At 37.6% G+C, this 21,020-nt stretch overlaps 1 protein-coding gene across 1 annotated transcript in view; it reads left to right on the forward strand.

Annotated features, from left to right (window-relative positions):
* Window positions 1-21,020, forward strand: part of LOC128858409 (uncharacterized) — a 123,870-nt gene that overhangs the window by 51,982 nt on the left and 50,868 nt on the right. The window contains exon 2 of the mRNA XM_054094668.1: window positions 2,799-3,020. Within this exon, the coding sequence (XP_053950643.1) occupies window positions 2,799-3,020 (222 nt within the window). The remainder of the gene's footprint in view (window positions 1-2,798; window positions 3,021-21,020) is intronic.

Consider the following 21,020-nt stretch of genomic DNA (forward strand, 5'->3'; position numbering starts at 1 on the left):
GCTTTGAAACTGTTTTCTCGCACTCATCGGCTTTGCTCTCTGCTCTTGTCGGCGCTCACTGTGTTATACACAAGCTTATTTGTATTGACTTGTATGTAATCAGTTTTATCGCACTGACAATCTCGGCTCGGCTTTCAGCGCTCACTCTGGTCGCACTCTTAGTTGTAATATGCTCAATAAAAGACCACCGCTCAATAAGGATTAATAATTCCCCCCTCTCTGTTCATAATTCATAGGCATCCCACAAACTCCACAGCTATTCGCTCTTCGCGTAACTTCTCACAATTTACCCCATTTCTCAACCAAATGCGCACATCTTTAAATTACTTCACTTATCATGCACGCTTACTTACCTAAATAAAGTAATCGACGCTCTTTAACCCACAACTACTGACGTACAGTGAATATCTAGAAATACAAGAACTACGATTTCACAGCTATGAGAATGTAAGAAAGTAAAACCGAAGCGTAAAACTAATTATGAGATACATAACTGATTGCATGTTGCAACGCAACATAGTAAAACGTACAAGTTGGGCTCTATGTTGATTGGGGTGCAGCAACAAAAAAAAAAACAACAATAATAATTAATAATAAGATCTACAAAACACAAACACCCGCTAGCAACACTAAATTTTTCTCGCCTCTCTTACCGTTCAACTTTTAGCCCAAGGTGCATTCGTTTTCGTATACACTTGCATTTTCCATTGCTGGCATTGCATTAATGACACCCAAGCTTAGTGAGTGAGTAAGTACCCATAGGCAGCGTGTAGGTATATATGTATGTATGGAGGTACGCCTAAGTGCCTATATTTATTTATGTATTTATAATTCATTTTTCAGACTTGACTGATTCCCCAAGTCAACTTAAGACGCTCATTAGTAGTTTTGTTTGCAAAAGTATTGTCGGTGGTTGTTGGTCTGTAGGTGGATATGCGATTGTTGTGTGTTAGTATGCTTTTCTTCTATTTCTATTCGTGCAAGAATTGCTTGGTGGTTAGCCCCAGTACTACGTACACACATACCTACATATATACGATGTAAACGTCATCCAACTAGCAGTGTTGCATGCAAAGGGGGCGCTGCTGCTGCTGCTGGCGCTGTGCAAGTGAATCGCGTCATCGTGTCTACTTTGTTTGGAATTCGGAAATAGCGCTGATTCTTGGAGTTACTGTGATTTGCTTGATGTGATATGCTTGCGAATACAATTTACTACTTCGTTTTTATTTCTCTTTTCGATGTCAAGCCGGAAATTGATTTGCCAATAAATTTCTTTTTTCGGAATAGGAAACAGAAAATTGATTTATGCGGTTGGCAGAAAAAGTGGTAGACAGTTGGAAACGTTCAATAAGCTGGAAATTCCTTATAAAATATAAGTGATTTTGGGGAACTTGATTAGAATTACAAATACAACTAATGATTTGTATCTTCAAAGCAGATACTTGAGGTTAGAGATACTAAAATGCATTGACTTTGGAATCTGCAATCTTCGGATTGTTCTTAGGCTAGAACTTAGCGTGTTATTAAAACTTTGAAATTTCAACAAACTTCTATCTAAATTTTGTACTTTTTACATTTTTGCGTACAGTAACATGGCTCTTCAAATTTCAGGAAAGTAAGTGCAAATAGCAGCCACCGTAGCCGAAAGGTTTCAAATCCCGAGCACAAAACACCAATTGCTAAAAAAAGCTTTTTTCTAATAGTGGTAGCTCTGCGGCAGGCAATGGCAAACCTTCGAGTATATTTTGTCATTAAAAAGCTCCTGATAAAACCCATCTGCCGTTCAGAGACGTAGGTGCCATTATTTGTGGAAAACATCAAGATACAGGCCACACATAGGAGGAGGAGCTCGGCCAAATACCCAAAAAGGGTGTAAGCGCCAGTGTATAATATATAATTTATATAAGCAGTGAAAAAATCGCTGGGTTTTTAATAATTTTTTGCACTTTATTTCATTTCAAAATTAATTTATTTTGCAAGAAAATGCGCCAGACCGTTTGCAGGAAAAACTAAAAGATAATAACTCTAGTTTTTATAAATTGCACATGTTATATGAAAAAAACTGTCATCAAAAATGTTTTCTTAAAACTAAAATTTGGATCCAAATATGTTGAGTTTTTCTAAATTTTGAATAAAGTTTGAAGTTTTAATTTATATGATTTTGATTAGAGAATGAAGAATATTAAAAAAATATTAAAATACTAACTTGAAAAATATTGTAAAACATATGTATGTACGTGGTTTGCTCTGAATTTTCGCTAACCATTAATTTATGTAAACCATGAGAACAGAACTTAATTAACTTCGAAAATGTGCGCTTTGAGCAATTTGTTCGCGATGTCGACAAAATTGTGAATTTTAATGAATTTAGTCTCAAATGATAGTCCTAAAGAAATATGTTCTCGAAAACATAAATATCTGTGAGTTTGGGTAAAGTGAATGAAATGCTCACGACCACCCACCCACCCGTGTTTCTTATAAAAATGCAATGTCTCGTCGTGGGTTAAGGTGAGTAGTTGAACGTGCTGAGCTGTGAAAATTTCATGAATCTATTGTACTTAGTCGTTTCCTAAACGGGCTGCAGAAATACATTCGCTTGAAGGTTTGCTATTGCTTTCTGGTGTTTCATATCCGGGGTTTTGAACCCGGGTACTACTAACAACACTTCATCGGTGCAATTATGATATGGTTTTTAGACACTTTTAAAACCATTTTAAGAATCTTTTTTCTTCATTTATATTTATAATACATAGTTTTTTTCGAGCTAAAATGTATAAATTTTTTATTTTTGCTTCCAGGTTTGTGCCGAAGAGAAGTGTCAAGAAGAGGTGGTGCTACTGGCGCTCAACTACATGGATCGCTTTTTATCGACGAAATCTGTTACAAAGACACATCTGCAAATCTTGGCAGCGGCCTGCCTGCTATTGGCCTCGAAATTGCGAGAGCCCAGCTGTCGGGCGTTATCTGCCGAACTATTGGTATTCTACACCGACAACAGCATATACAAAGGCGATTTGATTGTGAGTACTGATTATAAAAATAGTAAATATTTCTAAGCTAATCAAAATGAAAGCCAAATAATGGTAGAAAACATACCATGAAAGATCGCTAAAGTAAATACGAACAACAGAAATATATAGTTCATATGTAACTTCCTGTTTAACTTAGTCAAGTATCCAGGAATTATCACCTATCCATATTCCGCAAACTTTGTGCCATTAGTATGCACTTGAAACTGTTACATTTGGAATTTGCTTGCCAGATTTCCATCAGCACCAACAGCTTGACCAAATATTTTCGCTCTCCATTTGAAAAGTGCTAATCCCACGACCCGCTCCAGCATCGAGCTGGCGTACCTACTAAACATTCATATTCACAAATGCCATAGAATGACGGCACGCTTGCGCGCACATTGAACTTGTCAAAAGGTTGCTGTCGTCCGTCCAATCGTCCAACCGTCCATCCGTCACCACCAACACCATTCATTCTTACTGATGCTGGTACAAGCTATATACTGGTTTGTGTGTCGTCTCGTAACGCTACGAAAAACAAAAAAAAAAAAAAACAAAACAAAACAATACAAAGAAATTGGAATTATCGCTTGAAAATTTAACATAGTGCTAAAAAATTCACACGCAACGTCGCTTCGTGGTCAATCGTGTTGGCCAATGCGTGCAGTTCAGTTCGTCTGCTCTATTGATTGGTTGTTTAGTTCGCTGGTCCGTTGCATAGTTGGTTTGAAAAATTGTTGTTTGCTCCTGCGTGAAGGTTCTTTGTTTTTGCTTTTTTTCTTAATTTTTTACATGGGAAAAGTAAATAAAAGCGGTAAGCCAGCCATGCAGTTCATTTTCTTGTTAGTTGAATGACTCCCAGCTGCCGCTGCCTTTGCCGCTGCCGCCGTCGTTGACGCTTTTACCATTTCTTAAATTCCTTTGCCTATTGCGGCTTAGCATCTTCCGGCATTGACTCTCAATGGCTCTGCAAATCATGTTAATACCAGTGTAACCAGTTGTGACTGTGTCCTCTCGATCGTGGCCTGTCCAGCTGATGCTAGTTGCTGTAGCAACTGCCCACTTGTAGTCGTCATTTTGCATAGTTATTGTTGCTTCTTATTGGCGCATCGTCATATTGTGCTTCACTGTCATCCCCTCATTTCTGCAAATATCTCAATCAATTATACACGAATAAGACTGTAAAGGTTTTGTAGGCAAATATCCAGTGCGATGTTTAAGCGGTTAGGTCAATAATATTTTACCGCTGACGTCGGCAAGTCTCTGTTCTTATTCAACTCGCTATTTCCGCGGATGTGACTCTCGGCTGCGCATGCCATCCAAGTTGCTTGTACTTGCAATTGCTCGCTATAAAAAAATGTACAATATATACCTTATATATGTATGTATGTAAATATAATTAATAAGGGGTACCTATCTGACTTTCATTAAAGCGCCTTCATTTAAGAATGGACGCTATGGCCACTTTGCGCATGCACACATTCGTTTCACACTCTTCCATGTATTCATCTACTTGCGAACATTCGCTATTCACGCATATTTTTATACGCACTCTTCTTGCTACGAGCATGTGTACATATATGTATGTGTGTATGTATGTAGTTATTTGATCGCCGTCAATCGTCCTGTTTATTAAATGTTGCAGCTCTTCATTTCAAAATATTTGCTAAAGAATGTGGCGACGCAAGAAGGAGTCTGTTATTTGCTATGCATTCATACCTGAAGACATCGCGCCTGAAATGAACGAACGCTACACTAAGAAAAACTAATGTTTTACGATAAATATTATTTTATTCAGTTCATCATTGTTGCCCACCAACTAAAATTATCGATATCAATATTACATATAACAATGAAAAGCTTCTTCTAAAGCCGACTGTACACGGGAAGTAAATGCTGTTGGATTGGTTGGGTTAACTTGGCTTTGGAGGAGCAACTAAGTGTCGTTTTGATGACGTGGTCTCCGGATGACTGTGTTGATGAATGGTGAATGGAGAATGGTCTGGTAACTGTGACACATCCTGCAGAGTATTGCACTCAAACGTCGCGAGAGTTGTCCTCCGTTTCCTGATTAAAGCTGCGGATCCATTACAAAGAAGCTTGCAACTGTTCCCTGTTAATTTTCAGCTCTGCAACTTCTGCAATAATTACTGAAAGCTATACCCAGCCTTTTAATGTATGTTGTGTTTTAAGCCGAACTGATTTTTCAAATTCTTCTACACAAAAAGAAGATTCCACAGTGTGGAATAACCTCCGAATGAGAATTGCATTTTTAACGGTCGCAATTATACCTACACACCTACTCGTATTTCCTAGCACATTGTCACGGGACATGTTTTAAGTATTACGTCCGAACCCACCTTGTTTAGACCTATTAGACAGACTAGTATACGTCATCCGCCAATAACAAAACCGACATTGTCATAGTCTAGAGGGTCCACATACTTCCTCTTATGTGGATCTACAACTACGAGACCAGAATATTTCGTCAGTTGCCCATCTCGTGTTCGAATTTCCAAGAGTTATTGATACATAGTGTAGATAGAGCCTTGTGAACTTGGTTTTCCATTATGTACATTAAAAAATTCTGATTTAAAGAATCGTGATATTCGTCGTGCCATACTACATATATACGAGTGTGACATGCCTAAGCGTCGTTGTATTTTTGTGAGTTATACAATATCCATGTCAATAGCTCATCATTATTCATCATTCCATCTTCTTCGGTTCCCGTCATCCACGCGGACAAGTTCATATACACCGCATAGAATAGTTCCCCCGAATTCTGCTGGTGCTGGTGCGAAATCATCCATTTGCCATACACAAGGAATTCCCCACGGAGAGACTTGAGGGGAGAGACACGAGGGGAGAAAGGCGCAGGGGAGGGGAGAAAAGGCGCAAGAAAGAGCTAGAGACTCCAGCTAAAGTTAGGTACTACCTTAATAACTTCAGTTATAATAAAATACTTTGAGTCTGCCTTTACCTCTTTAGAAATAAGATTTTTCAAACAAAGCGTAAATAAAAAGCTTCCTAAAGGAGCACTATGATATTAGAATATGTCACGGAATTTATAAGTACATAGATTTCTCTTGCACTCAGCCGCCTTTCTTACAGTCCTTTAGAGGCTCCTCAATACTCATACAGTTTTTCCAGCGTTTTTTCCCGCTTATTGTTGGGCTCTTCTATTGGCTTACAGATTTTTGCGTAGGGCTTCTGACCTAAATTTGTTTTCATTCTAAGAATGTGGGCATATCATCCTTCCTTAATCTCACTAATCTCTAGACAACTTCGTTAAGCGAACATATCTTTACCGTGTATTTAAGATTCCAATTGTACATCTCAGTCTTTTTTCACTTGTCGCGTATTGTGCAATAATCCACCCAGTGTTGTGCCAGCAATGGGCGCGAATGTTAATGATTTGGCATTTAACTTAGCCTTGCGTTCTTGGCGTACCACATCACATCCGCACACACGCACACATGCACTCATATACTCAATTGCCTCAATAGGTACACCATCTCCGTACTGCGGCTCCTCTTTCATTGTAGTAACTTCTGCATATAGTGTCGTGTTTGTAGCTTCAGACCTTAAATCGCTCGTACTTGGCTGAATGACTCGTCGGTTTAGTTGTTTTGTCTGCTGTTGTTGGTGAAAACAATAACAACTAAAACCAACTAAGATGAGTGGCGGTGGTGGCCGGTGCCTTTAATGTCCTACCTAGTGCTCCACCAATCTTGCTCGGCACTTCCAAGCGCACTCCCAGACACATACATACATACGTACATGTGCAATAATATGCATTTAAAGATTCAATGTTGCCAATGAATATTTCCAACCAGTTCACCAACTAGCCAGCCTACGCGCATTTTGCCTTGCAGATAACAGCCATGAATCGTGTCATGCCGCGCGCGATCATTTACAGTGGATCGTGATGAAGGTAGTGGTGATGGTGGTGGTGGTGGCGGCGATGTTGTCTGTCGGTGCTGTTGGCGAGTGAGACTGTTGTAACGTCCACTCTAAGCTTACCTACTTTAAAATTTTCACTTGTACTTTTATTTTACACGCGCCGCAACAGACTTCACCTCACAGACGTTCAGGAAAATTCATAGCACAAGCAAATATATGTAAAAAGAAATGAAATTGCAGAAGATTTGTTCAAATAGTAGGTTCCCAGGGTCGACATAAGCGTTACACACATACAAGAAGTTTGTATGTCTGTTCAAAATGTATAGAACTCGTATCCTTTTGCGGCTGGGCGACAGCGTTTTGCACAGCAGCTTTTCATTGTATGACAAAGATGGTGATGGCGTTTACGACGCGCGGATTCTCCGCTTCAATGTAGCCGTGCTAGTCTTTCGCAGCAGTAATGACATTGGCATTGGCAATGCCTGCGTTAGCGGAGGCGACAGCGACATTGCAATTTATTTTTGTTAAGTGCCGTATTTTGATCTCACTTTCCTCGAACGCAATCTCTGCGCCAGGCTTAGAACTGGCTCTTTGTCTAGCTGACTAGCTGACTATAGTCGACTGGTTGACTGGAATTGTTGAGACTCCCTCTGTTTGTGTCTGCGTTTGCTAGTCTCTTTGGTTTGTTTGTCCCTTTAGGCGAACGCACAGATAATTTCTTTGCTTGGTCGGTTTTGTTGACGTTTCTGCATCGTCAGCACGTTGGCACGTTGAACAGATCCTACGCTGCTAGACAGTTTGTTTTTTGTTTTCACTCACATCGCATGCCAAGCCAAATACTGGCAACAAGTTGTGAATGCAGTCAATGGGATTTCGATATAACACTAAGCAACGTCGCGGTGTTGGTAGGAATTGCGATGGCAATGGCGATGGTGGTGGCGGCGTTGCTGGCGGTGATTTAGCTTTTCGTGCGCATGCTGTGTGCTGTAATGCAAGTGGTTGTATGTAGATGAAAATTCCATTACGGACAGAGTTGCCATACATTTGGCTGATGCTACTTTGAAAATGTGAAGGTAGTTTTTAGTTATTCCTTTATTCAAACCTCTCAGTGGGCAGTGGGTTGGGATGAAAAAGTCGCTATTTTTTCCTTTTATTTTTCTACTCTAACTCGAGATACTTCGGTCGTATTTAACAGGAAGATGTGTTCCTCTTCCTTGCATATCATACCGGTTTGTAAGTATCTAATAATTATGGCCGTCTATATTATTATTTGGCAGTTTAAGTTTCCCGGCAAGAAAATACTTTCCCTTTTCCATTAAAAGGTCTATAGGTAGGCCGTACGATAAGCAGTCCTTCAAACGAGCTGAATCGTAAGAAAGTACTCGAGGTGCTCTGCGGTATTCTACGCTATTGGTAATACTTATTTCGGAAGAGCTGCATTAAGTTGATGAAATGTGAAATACAGTTTCCACACTTTTGAAAATTTTTATGGTAAGTCGGTGATCCTTAAATTTTAGTGGAACATTTTAACCTTGCAACTCCTCAATAGATGGGTATTTTTTGATTCCTCAATGGATAAGGGATAAAAATACGCATAACAGAGGGATATAGCGGGTTAAAATGTACCACAAAAGTATTTGTCGTAAAATTCTACTATAAGTCTCTTACTACACCAAAGCTCGAGACTCAACATATGTAGATCCCAGAAATAAGTCAAAATCACACTTTTATTCTTGACTGTAGTGCTTATTTCGCCTCAGTCTACTAAAGATTAGTTGTTGTTGTTGTAATGCTATACAATTTTCATCATACATTTTTGGGGAATGCTGCTCAGGTGACAGAAGAGCCAATTGCCACGGGAACAAATTATTGATCATATGGCTCATGTCGAATAATCTTAAGAGACGAAGATCGGCTCACTTACTTGGATGAGCATCTATATTGGTCGGAAGGAAAATATTATAGGTTTGCGATCTCTCTGGCTTATAATGCTATTGGCTTTCTTACTTTTATGGTTTTACATACTTTATGTCAATAAAAAACTCACTATGAATTTCTAAGAATCTTCATCTATGACCTCTTTTTTCAATCTGGTCGTTCGTTTTTTGATCTTTTTAATGTCTGTTCTGCTCAATTTATGATCTTTGCTCTTCTAAATTTCTGACTGATCGGTTTCTGATTCAAGAAGTGTCTACATTGCGCGACGCTCAACTTGATATAATTAAAAGCAAATTCTGTGAATCTTTGTGCTTTTTAACTCTAACTCATTTCAGTTTCAGATTTTTGCATTCTCTGCATCCTTCGCTGTACTTGTTGTACTATGGCAACCCTCCTACTAGAACTCCTTTTCCAACAAAAACAATCACTTGCACATATCAAAGTCTACCTTTTAGGCCATTTAATTCGCAAGGTCGTTGCGTTGGACATTCATTTAATTGTATGTGATACCATTACAGCCATTCCTGGTAATCGAATGGCTCTATAAAGATCATTGCCCGACGTCTGCTTGTTTGTTGGCTTCGTTATCGTCGTTGTTATTGTCATCAGCTGGTTTCGTTGTGTCCAGATAAGCCTTTGTCTGTTGCGGCAACATTTTTGCCACAAATCGAATTGAAAATAAATGAAAAGGAATACAAGAATTTCCTATCGAAAAATGGCCAGAAGAAGGTGGTGGTGCGATTATAGGGTGCCTACTTGCGTTCATTTAAAAAATGCATTGCTTTTTATGACCTAAACTTTGGGAATGTCGTGCCGTGTGCTAACCGAACAATAAATACTAAGGCTCTTTACTAGTTAGACAGACCCTACGTAGGCTGTCCGGTCCAGACCGATCCCTTACAATTTTTCGTTGCTTTAGGCTTTTTTTTTGCCGTGGTGCAGAGCCTGTCTGGCTGGTCGGCCGATGCCGGTGAATGAACGCAGCAGCGCCGCCATAAATTCCTGTGCATTCTTCATTCCACCTTGTGCGGATGGACGTACGACAGTGGCGGCTTAGGTTTTGGTTTTAGTACATGCGGTTTTCGACTGCCATACAATCATACAGCCGTACAGCCATACAGCCAAACAACTCTCGGCATTCATTTGGCTGTGCGGCATTAAAACTGGTGATTGCGCATTTTTTTAAATACTTACTCGTCGTACTATACCAACATTACTGCGGCCATCGCTTTTGCGGCTGTATTTGTTGCTTCTACGCGTGCGTTCCTTGCATGCAGACCCGCACAGCACAGAAATTGAGACTTTTTCTGGAATATTTATTTCAAGGATTTTTCTTTCTTTGAACACAAAAAACACTCGTGTCCATATGAATTTATGTATGTAAGCATATTGATGGCTGCATCGATGAGAAAAATGTTAAACGTTTTGTTGTGCAGCGGCAGCAGCAGCAACAGCAATAGCAACAGCAACACCAACACCACCAGCAACAGCTTACGCCTCGCCTCATGCGCTTGCTTTGTACTTTTAGTTAGGCTTTTAGTTAAGTTGTGCTGATTGTTTATGCTGTGCTCATATTCATTCTCATGGCATTTCAAGGATGTGTCCATCTCGTCGTGTAGACAATGCTGCCGCTCTGTCACTTTGCCGCCACCTCCTCCTACCATTAACAATATTGACAATGGGACACTGCGCAAATAAACAAACAGCAACGGCAACATACATATAAATATATACGGGCACTCATACACACACACACACACACACAATCACACAAATATTGTGTTCGAGGACTTCTGCATCGTATTGTAATTAATTGAATGAATGTCGTTGAGGCAGAAAATCATTAAAATCACATTGTCTACCTACCACACACAATGATAAGAGTTTGTTTTTGTTTTTATATATATTTTTAGACTTGCTTAACGATTTTGTAATGATGAGAAAAATATTTTGTGTTTACATTCTTTGAGTTCGGCAAAGTTTTTGTTTTTGTTTTTTAATTGTGTTTTTAACAGAAATCGCATTGTAATGTGATGATAAGCGTTTGGCGTTTTTTACGAGGATCATTAAAAGCTGGGCCCATGTAATGGGTTAAGGATTCGCAAGATTCCATACATAAGAGTAGGGTGGACTTTGGCAAAAATGGGTAGCGTGAGAAGAGTGAACATACATAGTTTAGCAGTTAGACATAATCCTAGGGGATTGAGAATTTATTTCTTCTATTCTGCTGTAGGCAAAAATGCCACCACAAAAGTGTGAAAAAGTGTTACCACAATAAAATGAGCCTGTTACTTCGAATATTGCAGTGTTTGGAATGAGTAGTACTATTCGTTCAAGTGGCATTCATGTGCAGATTTGATGGATGTTCATTTGCTGCAACCTAATATTAGAAAAAGTTATGCTTGAAACTCGTTGGAATTACATACATACATACATACATACATATGTTTGTATAAACTGACAAATAGCTGCCATTGCACGACCTTTCCTGCTTGATACTGAAATTAGTGATCCACTACGCAAATCTGAAATTTTTCTCAAATAAAAATTTGAAGTGCGTTGGTATTTTTTGGTTTTGCTTATGACGTTGTACTTTTCTTGCATATAAAAAATGTGGTTTATGGGAAAAGAATGCAGAATACCACCTATAAAAAAATTGGTAAAAAACTATTTTCCGAGCCCTTCAAAACTTCACTTTATTATATTAAAATTGCATGACCTACAAAACTGCATACTCAAAAGTTTTTTAAATATTCCGAGTCAAAAATGGAAATTTAGACGAATATTTTATATATTTTTCCGAATTTCGTACAAAGTTTTGAGTTTTGATTCATATGGCTTTTGTTAATTTTGTTATTTTTTTGTGAAATTTTTGTACTGAAAATTTGTTACTTCAATTATTAAAAATCTAGAAATGCAATATTTGCTACAGACTGTGAGAAACAGGTTACTGTTAAACAATCCAATCAAAAGTAGGAGGAAAAGGAGCTCGCCCCAACACCCAATGAAGGGCCTAAGAACTAATTATAAATACATATACATATGAACTTACATAATGGCGGTCGCCATAGCCGAAATGTGAAATATGCTGAAAATTGAAGAAATGTTGCGCCACTTACGCTAGTGGACGTAAAAATTGAAAGTGTTCGGATTATAATGAAATTTGGTATATAGCTTTATATTATCTAAAAAGGTTAAAAATTAAATTTAGTAGAGCTCGGGCTGTAGGCATGGCCACCACTCATGCAAGTCCAGTTCTTGCGTGCAAGGGCGAACTACATTCAGTGGCATTGTACCTATTTCTTTTCGAAAGTTAACGCCAATACAACAATTTTTTTCTATCTATATTACGTTTACACTTTTTTCTTTTTCCTTGCTTTTATAAAGTTGATTATAACTTCAACTGGGTTTGATCGTCTTATAAGTAGATTGTACAACGCCAACCACACAATAAACAGTTTGCGAATTCGTCCTAGAAGTGGCTGTACAAAAAAATTAATAACAGGCGATATTGAAGAAGGTCTCTGCAGTTGAAAATTTATAAAGATAGCCTACATACTTGTGTTTTTGATGTACACAATATTTGGGCTACCCTTTGGTTTTACCAAATTTAGTTACTGACTACTAAAAATTTACATTTTTCTTTCCTTTTTACTTTTTCATTTAAATAACTATAATTTGCATAATTATTCCAGAGCAAAAACTAAAGCGTTGCCATATTATAAGTAGTCTATGCAAAATCCTAATTTTTTTATTCATAAATAAAAACCTAATTTATGAATAAATAAGGTTTATTTATTAACTGCTATTCTAAAAAAAAGCATTTTTTATATAAAAAATAATATAATACAGAATTTTTCTTAAAATTTGTACGCCAATGATATGGGGATTTTGATACCTACGCGTGAGTATAAAAGACAAACCTTTTTTTTAATTTGCCCTTTTCCAAATTAGAGACTTCATTTCTTCGATATCCCATAACCATTCTTTTTTTTATTACAAAAGGGTTTCGATGCCATGGTCTTTGGGGTCCGCGATGACCAATAAGAGTTGCAGAAAGATAGTAGTATATATGCACATATATATGGTCATACCTATATTTGTCTTATGGCGCACAAATTTATAAAATAAATATTATATATAAAAAACATGAACATTTTGTACATTTGACCACTTCACCGAACAATCACACCAAATTAGCTAAATTAGAGCAGCATCCATTTCAATGCATTCTAATTGAACCCCTTCACCTGTGTACCCTCACATAAGCCGATCATCGCCGTGTCCAATTACTCATTGTGAAAAATCAAAATCGGCTTTACAATTTTTCCATCACATGAGCTTCTGCAGCATCGCTCTTGTTTCAATGTGGATACCCACGCCTACTACCTACCTACCGACTAATGTTGTGGTTACTGCCAATTACTCTTTTACCATTGTTTATTTTGTGGACATATTTTGTACAAAATCATTTCCGTATTAACTGCTTTGACAAAGGAATACACATACACAAACTTAAACTGACGTAATTCTGGGGCTATTGAACTTTATGTTCGAAAATTTAGTAGTTTTACTCCCCCGAGCGTGCAGTGGGCAGTTGGCGCAAGCAAATAGTTATTGCACGGTAATTCATCACAGAACACGTATTTTAAGTAAACCTATAACTTACAAATTATATTTGTAATCAATTTGCTTTTGTTGTTTGTTGACATTAGCTAAATTGTGTGAATGTGGCTGTGAAGCGTGTAGCTGCGAGTTTGTGTGGCTCAGTGCCGTAAGACAGTACGGTTCGTTTCTTTGTGGGAACTTTGTTGTTTGTTGGTGGTTACTTTTGTGGTTGGACTGCTTAATTGTTCAATGCATGAAATATAATATGTAATGGCATTGACTTTTTCGATAATTTTCTATTTTCGCCGTTGTTGGTGATCTCAATGCGAAGCCTATGGTGGTATACAAAAAGTTTAACTTTTGCACAATAATCTTCCGCGTGAGAGGTTTTATTTAAAAGCAGATGGATTTTAAGTTCCTTAACTCTTCTCTGGTGGTTGTGCAGACATATAAAGAAGTATAAAAATATTTATAGATTCCATTTTATGTACCATGCATGTACTGAGGTGGCAGAAAAGCCAATGAAACTTTTGCAAAACCCAACCGACGGAATTTCGACCCTTAAAATGATCAAGAGCCTTCACTTCTAGAGTTAACTTGATTTTGCAAGAATGCAGGTCAAGTTCGCGATTACGCGAGATTTGCTAGAATTTGAACTGAGGGATTGCCAAATCTTCTGAACCCCATGTGACAGATTAAAAGGTTTGGCCCTCTGAAGGTAAATTATGCAAGTAACTTTCGTAACAGCCATAGGGGATTTAACAGAGAGAGAGAGAGACGCGAATGAAATGAAAATAAAATGTGTAAAGTGAGGTTCGTTAAATACAACCAGTCTTCCCGTTAGTCGTTGTTCATGCGGCAACGACATTGATTTGTTTGTAACCGCTGTCACATCCAATGTTGCGTCAGCAAATCAGCCGATTTCTTCAAAATTACTAAGAGCCGGTTAATGGTAAAACCTTAGTCTCACCTTCTGTATTCAATCCAGTGTGGCCAAAATTAAAAATAAATTAGTAATACCAACCTGCTCTGGTAGTTCAAAACACAATATTTCTTAAAAACAAAACAAAAAGCTACGCCTTCTATTAAATTTTAGGTATCTAATCAAATTATTTTATTTACTTTTTTGTACTATTTTGTCCAAAATTTGTATTATCTTGTTCAGCTTTTTAAATTTTTTTTTTCGATTTTATTGGTTAAAATATGTTTTTTGAAACATTTTTCTGGAACAAAATTTATTTTATTTGTTTGTATTTTTTTACTTAAAAATTGTTTTATTTTAGGGCAATTTTTTATTATGTTTGAAAAACACACCTCTCTCAATTTTTTTCTTTCCAAGACCCTGTTGATGGTTTCTGTGGCTATATATTAAGTACTAACAATGGCTCGGCGGCCAAATAATTTCGCCAAAGCCGCTCATAACACGATTATCAAAAAATATACTCTAATAGCGATTATTTTATGAGGTGACATCGTCCGGAAACCAGCTTCCTACAAATACTGAAAAGTCATTTTCAGTAGTATTTTCAAACCAAAAAAAAAAAAAACAACCGGCATTGATATCATTACTCCAAACGTCGTTCTCTAAAGATACTTTGGACTCTCGGTAGTCATTTAGACAAAAACTTGAAACTCTTCAAAACGGGCACTGAGGGTAATTGCTGTTAATGGTTCTAGAAAAGAAAACTTTTTCGCACTGTGTCTTCTCTCGAATGCCTTATATAATTTATACATTAATCAGATTTTTTTAAGACTAGTTGGATATGATTATGAATGGTTTTGTCTTGTGAGAAATTGGATTTGACCGGCCAAGGAATACAAATTTCTATCTACATATACGTATATATGTAATTACTTTGAAACTGATATCAGTAATAATACATTATAATACCTTAGGTTTCAAATTTTAGAGTATTTTTCATACCTTTAGTCTACTCCGTTTTACTTACTAACATTTCATCAACTCTCATTTCTTTTGAAAACTTAATTTTCCTTCTGTTTTTGCCTCCTCAAAGGTGCATTCTTCTACCAAAACTCCTTTTTTGCAGCATCATAAATGCGATTTAAGAAAAAAAATCCAAGCATTTCCAACAATAAGATTGCAATTCATCTCACTTTTCGAATCCTTTGTGTGTCCACTCGCATTACTACGCTATATCGTAGTCGCCTTTGTCGTTGTCCACTTTGATGACTTAAGAATTTGCGCTTACCCATAAGGTACATCGCTCAATTAATTTTCAAGTATGCGAACTCCTTGGCAGCCTATCTACCAATACAAGTTGGATTGGAGTAAACAATGAAGCAATTTGCGCGGGGTAAGGTGGTAAATTTATGCACTTTGTTTCGCATTGCTTTGGGCGGCCATGCGGTATGTCTGTGCGCCGGTCAATGTCCCTGCCGTGCCGTGCTATGGCGCAAGTTCGTCGCTTCCTTAATGACCACTTTTTCCTGTGAAATGTTACGGCAGCGCCGCGTTCTTTAATTTTCGTTTATCGTAACGTTTGGTCCGGTTGAGTGGTTGGCAGGCTGGTTGTGGCTGGCTAACAGGTCGCTTAGCCGGTTCATCGGTTCTATTGCACCTCCAGCCGACAGTGATAAAGGTGGCATGGTATGGCATGGCATTTCATAGAGTGGTGTGGTGGCGACGATGACGACGGTGATAGCGCGTCTCGCTGCTGCACTGTGTGTGCATTCTTTTGCCGGTAGGGCGAAGGGCTTGCAAAGTTGTTGCAAGGATTTTGGTTCGTGTAAGGTGTACATGCGGATGAAATGAGGTTACAGAGAGCAAACCAACGAGAAGTGTCGAGAAGTGCTTGGTCGCGCTGATACCGCAAATTGTATTTAGTTGGCGCTGTAGGTATGTATGGACGACTGAATGGTTACTGTCGCGAGAGTCGTTTGATCAGCACAATAACCAGACTATTGGTTACGCCAGCAGTCAGTCTGATCGCTCGGTCGGTCGGTCAGTTGGTCCGTGCATAGTTTCACTGGGTTCTTCCGTTGGTCTTTACTGTTTGCCTGTTATTACCGCAATACTACGTTGCCCCTTTGGGTTGCCTCTGCTGGCTTCTGCGTTTGCCCACATACATAAGCTTATGTTGTCGACCACCACCACCACCGACCACCGATCACTTTACCCCGTCCTTTTCGCCTTGGTATTGCCACTCCGTCTGCTATTGCTGTCCAGCAGTCGCCGAGGCTAATATTGTTAATTCAATGGAATGGCATCGCTGCTAGTTGCTGGTATGGTTGTTAGCTCCACTCCGCACTGCGGCGCTCCAGCACAATTCAATGGTGCTTCTGATTTTGTGCGCGTGCGAAACAAATAATCAGATTGCCTCGACGATATGATCGAATTCCTGGAACTTACTTGTGTTGCTGAGTACCTCGTCGTCTACTTTCGGGCATAGTAACTGACCGATTGAGCAACATTTTTTTCCAGCCATCGAACGAATGAACACGTAGGGACCGACGGATGGTGTCTGGAAGATGTGGGCACACAAAGCGAAATGAAGTAGTTGTTGAATAAGAAAATATGCAAATAAATGGCAAAAGCACAAATAACATACGTATGTGTGTGTGTGTGTGTGTGTGTATGTGCGTGAGTATATTTACTACTTTGGAGGTACCTTAGCGTTTTTGCGATTCGTTTTTTGTTGTTTTGTATAATTTCTTAAATTTTTCGACAATTGATAATTCGTTGCTGGGGTAGGAAGAGAAAGATGTTGGGGCGTAGAGTGGCGCGTTGCGGCTGTTCATTTGGCTTTGTATGTGTGCAGGTATGTACACACGGCTTGTAGAGTCTGTTCTCCTGAAATTTTTTTTGTTTTGCGAAACGTACACGATGCCTCGCTTCTTCCGCGACCATAGCGCGTCTTTGCCGTAAAGCCCGGCTCTGTTGCTTGAGATGCTGTGCTCTGTTACAACCCGACGATTCGCTTGTTTGTTTGTTTGTTTGTATACATACACGTATAAATATGTTTTGTTCGACTTTGTTTGCTCGCCCATATACAGTAGATACTACTCGTACATGTACATATGTGTGTGTGTATGTATTATGCTGCATAAATTGTCGGCATTTGTTTTTAAAAAATATAACTACATAGGAACAACAATAACATCCAACTCTGGAAAATCATGAGAATGAAAAAATTGAAAATAAAAACAAAAACAAAATTTACCGACAAAAAAGAGTAGAAAATTATGTATAAAATTGCGGAGCAAAAGTATCGTTAATGCATACCGAAGATTTCGCATTTCGAATTTCGAGTGTGGGCAATATGACAGCCCCGCTGCTGAGTTTAAAGCTGAGCGCGCGCATTCTTATATCAGTAGTTGTTGGTGCATTGTTTCCCAAGTCTGCACGCCGCCACGGAGGTCCCATTGCCCTATTGTTGTTTTTCTTTTTTTGGTTTTCTCAGTGCTGCATTTCCCCTCCGAAATGTTGTTTTTTTTTGTGTTGTGTGGAATTTGAGATTCTTTGCATTAGCAAAAAATGCGCGTAGCATGTAAAAATTTGTTGTTTTGACTAAAAAGGAGTAAACTACATTTTCATTGCTCTGTCGATTAATGAGTTAGTGTAGTTAGTGCTGTTGTTGTTGGTGTTTGTTGCTGATGATTTTAATGGAGTGCTGGCGCATTCACGACCAGTCTCCTCCAGGCAAAACAGCATGCGGTGTGACTGGCGTCTTCTTCCGCCCTGTTGCCGCTGATGTGTTGTACACCAATTGCCGATTGCTGCCATGTTTGTTGCTTCAATGATTTTTACCGCCGCCACTTAATTTGCTGACAAGATAACATTGCTGTTGTTGGTATGTGTAGGTCGAATTCCTGTTCGCGCACTTGATCAAACAACAAAGAGGCTCGAAGGCTCTAAGAAAACGTCCTGCTGCTAGTCAGTCAGTCAGCCAGTCAGCCAGTCTCAGTGTTCCATTTATGGTAAGTAATTCTTGACAGCTGTGTAAGTATGGGCAAGGCATTCTTAGAATGCTTTGATGTTTTACTTTACACTTAAATCAAGTCGTCTTTGCCCTACTGCCTAGCTCAAAGGATTTTTACTAATCGGCGAACAACTTTCAGTTTTTTACGATAACACACTTATATTTTCATCCATATTTATTTATGAGTAAAATGTCATATTCAATTTAAAAATTTCATCAAATGGGTTTTTATTATTGTAGTTCATATTTCTATGATACTAAACTTTCAACAACAAACAATCAAGTTTTTCCTGATATTTCGATACATACGCCCAAGGTAGCGCAAAATGAATCATCCTATCGGAAGTTTTATAATTCTCGCAAATGGCGTCGTACATCGATCATATTTGACACTTGCTAACTAGACAGCTGCAGTGTACAATGCATACATGTAATGGAGCGCATAACGGTCAAAATAAAGTTTTCCGTTACTCAAAATCATTTTTTTTGTTAAATAAAAAAGTTATTCAAAAAGAAGATTGGATAATTAATTTTGGGCCACCTTGGGTATTGCAAATTTGGATTTAAATTTTTTTAATTTATTAATTTTGAAATTGATTAATTAAAAGTGATGTTAAAAAATTATGGTACGGAAATTCCCAGTAATAACACTTAAGAAGATAAACCTCAAGATACTAAATTTGGCCGGTGGAGTCGGTGGATTTGTTCATATACATAAATTATATAAATACATATAATTGGCGTTTACACCCTTTTTGGGTGTTTGGCCGAGCTCCTCCTATTTGTGGTGTGCGTCAAATAGAGGGAGCTACAGTTTTAAGCCGACTCCGAACGGCAGATGAGGAGCTTTTTCATGGCAGAAATACACTTTCAGGTTTAACATTGCCTGTCATAAATTAACAAGATTAAATAAAAATCTTATATTAATAATTAAGTGGCAACCCCTATTAAAAATATTTCTTTACTAATTTATTTCAAAGTAATTCAAAACTCATTCAGGTGTAACACCCACTCAGAAATATTTTTTTAACAGATTTCTTATACTACCTAAATATATATAGGGTTTTTCAGTAAGAGCGCTTCAACTTTTGAACTTTTTTGAATAAAACACAAACGGTTTGACTTTTTTAACTATTTTTTTTTTTATTATCGAGTTTGAATATATACATTTAAGTATGAAATTCGATTTCTTTTGCATGACCACCGCGTGCACGTTTTACGAAGTCCAATCGTTGAAACCAATTTTCGACCACTCTTTTGCATAAATCGGCCGAAATTCCAGCAATTTCGCGTTCAATATTGGCTCTGAGCTCACAAATCGTCGCCGGCTTGTTACTGTAGACCAATGACTTCACATAACCCCAAAACGGGACGGCTTGTTAAATGGACCGTAAAATGGCCGTAATGCTCTTAAAGTAGCAGCAACAGAACGATTATTTTCATAAAAAATTTGCACGATTTGCAATCGTTGCTCAAGTGTGTAGCGTTCCATGATAAAATTTATTCTAATGAAGTTTACAAATGACAAGCGAAAAATAAAAAATATTGCGTCGTTCGCCCTCCCTATCGGAAAAAAGTTGAAGCGCACCTATTAAGAAACCCTATAGATATATATATCTTTAAATTGTATTTGGACTTTCAATAATTAATTAAATTTTTTGCATAAAAATTGAGTGCAATCTTATGCAAAAATATAATAGTTCTGCATTAAAACTATCTAAAATACATTTTCTTTGATACCCATAGTATATAATTTAGGTAAACCTAACTCGAATATTCACAGAAGTAAAATTTATTTAAGGGGGGAGCCTGGTTTATAAGGTCAAAAAAATCTTTTTTTTTTTTTTCGTTTTAAGCGATTCCTAACATATTTCAGAATATTCACACAAAGTTACAGAGCCTAATTCTCAATATTTCCGTAGATACAAAGCCAAAGGTAGGCGAGCGTTAGGTAGTTACGCTGTGACCGGACAGCTATAGTACAAACTTTATCTTCTTTTCTCGACTTTTCATTTTTATGATTTCTTTGAATTGGCGTACATGAATGAAAAAAAGCTAATGAACATTTTGAAATGAATCATAGCTTGTTCCCTTCAGTATTAAATTCTCTTCTATTTGAACTAAGAAAATAGATAAAAAAATTTGTTCAAGATTTTTATACCGAGTTTAAGTGAATTTTTTTTTATAGAAAGACATTTTTTTCTTTAAAACCTCCAAAAAGTTGAAATTTTGGAATTTCTCTCAGTTTTCTTAGTTCATCTAGAATAAAAAATCATGATAATTAGAAATCCATTTGAATTTTTTGCTTTAGATAATAATTACGAGCTGTATCTTGTACGCCAGTTGGAAACTCCATCGTTGCAACGCTCTACTAATTTCTATGTTAAACATTTTTTTCAACTTATTTAACCAGTTCAAAAATTTTATATACTTTTTAAATGTTCATTAAAAGATAGAAAAAACTTTGCAGTGCTAAATTAATTTTTTCCTTAAAAAAAAAAAAATGGCAAAGAGATGCAATTTTTAGACCTCATAGACCAGGCTCCCCCCTTAAGTTAAGTTAAGTTCCAGAAATATCAAACATTTCTCCAGTAATATGTAGAGTGAACTCAATTAG

The sequence above is a fragment of the Anastrepha ludens genome, chromosome 3 (genome assembly GCF_028408465.1).
Source record: "Anastrepha ludens isolate Willacy chromosome 3, idAnaLude1.1, whole genome shotgun sequence".
Lineage (NCBI taxonomy): Eukaryota > Metazoa > Arthropoda > Insecta > Diptera > Tephritidae > Anastrepha > Anastrepha ludens.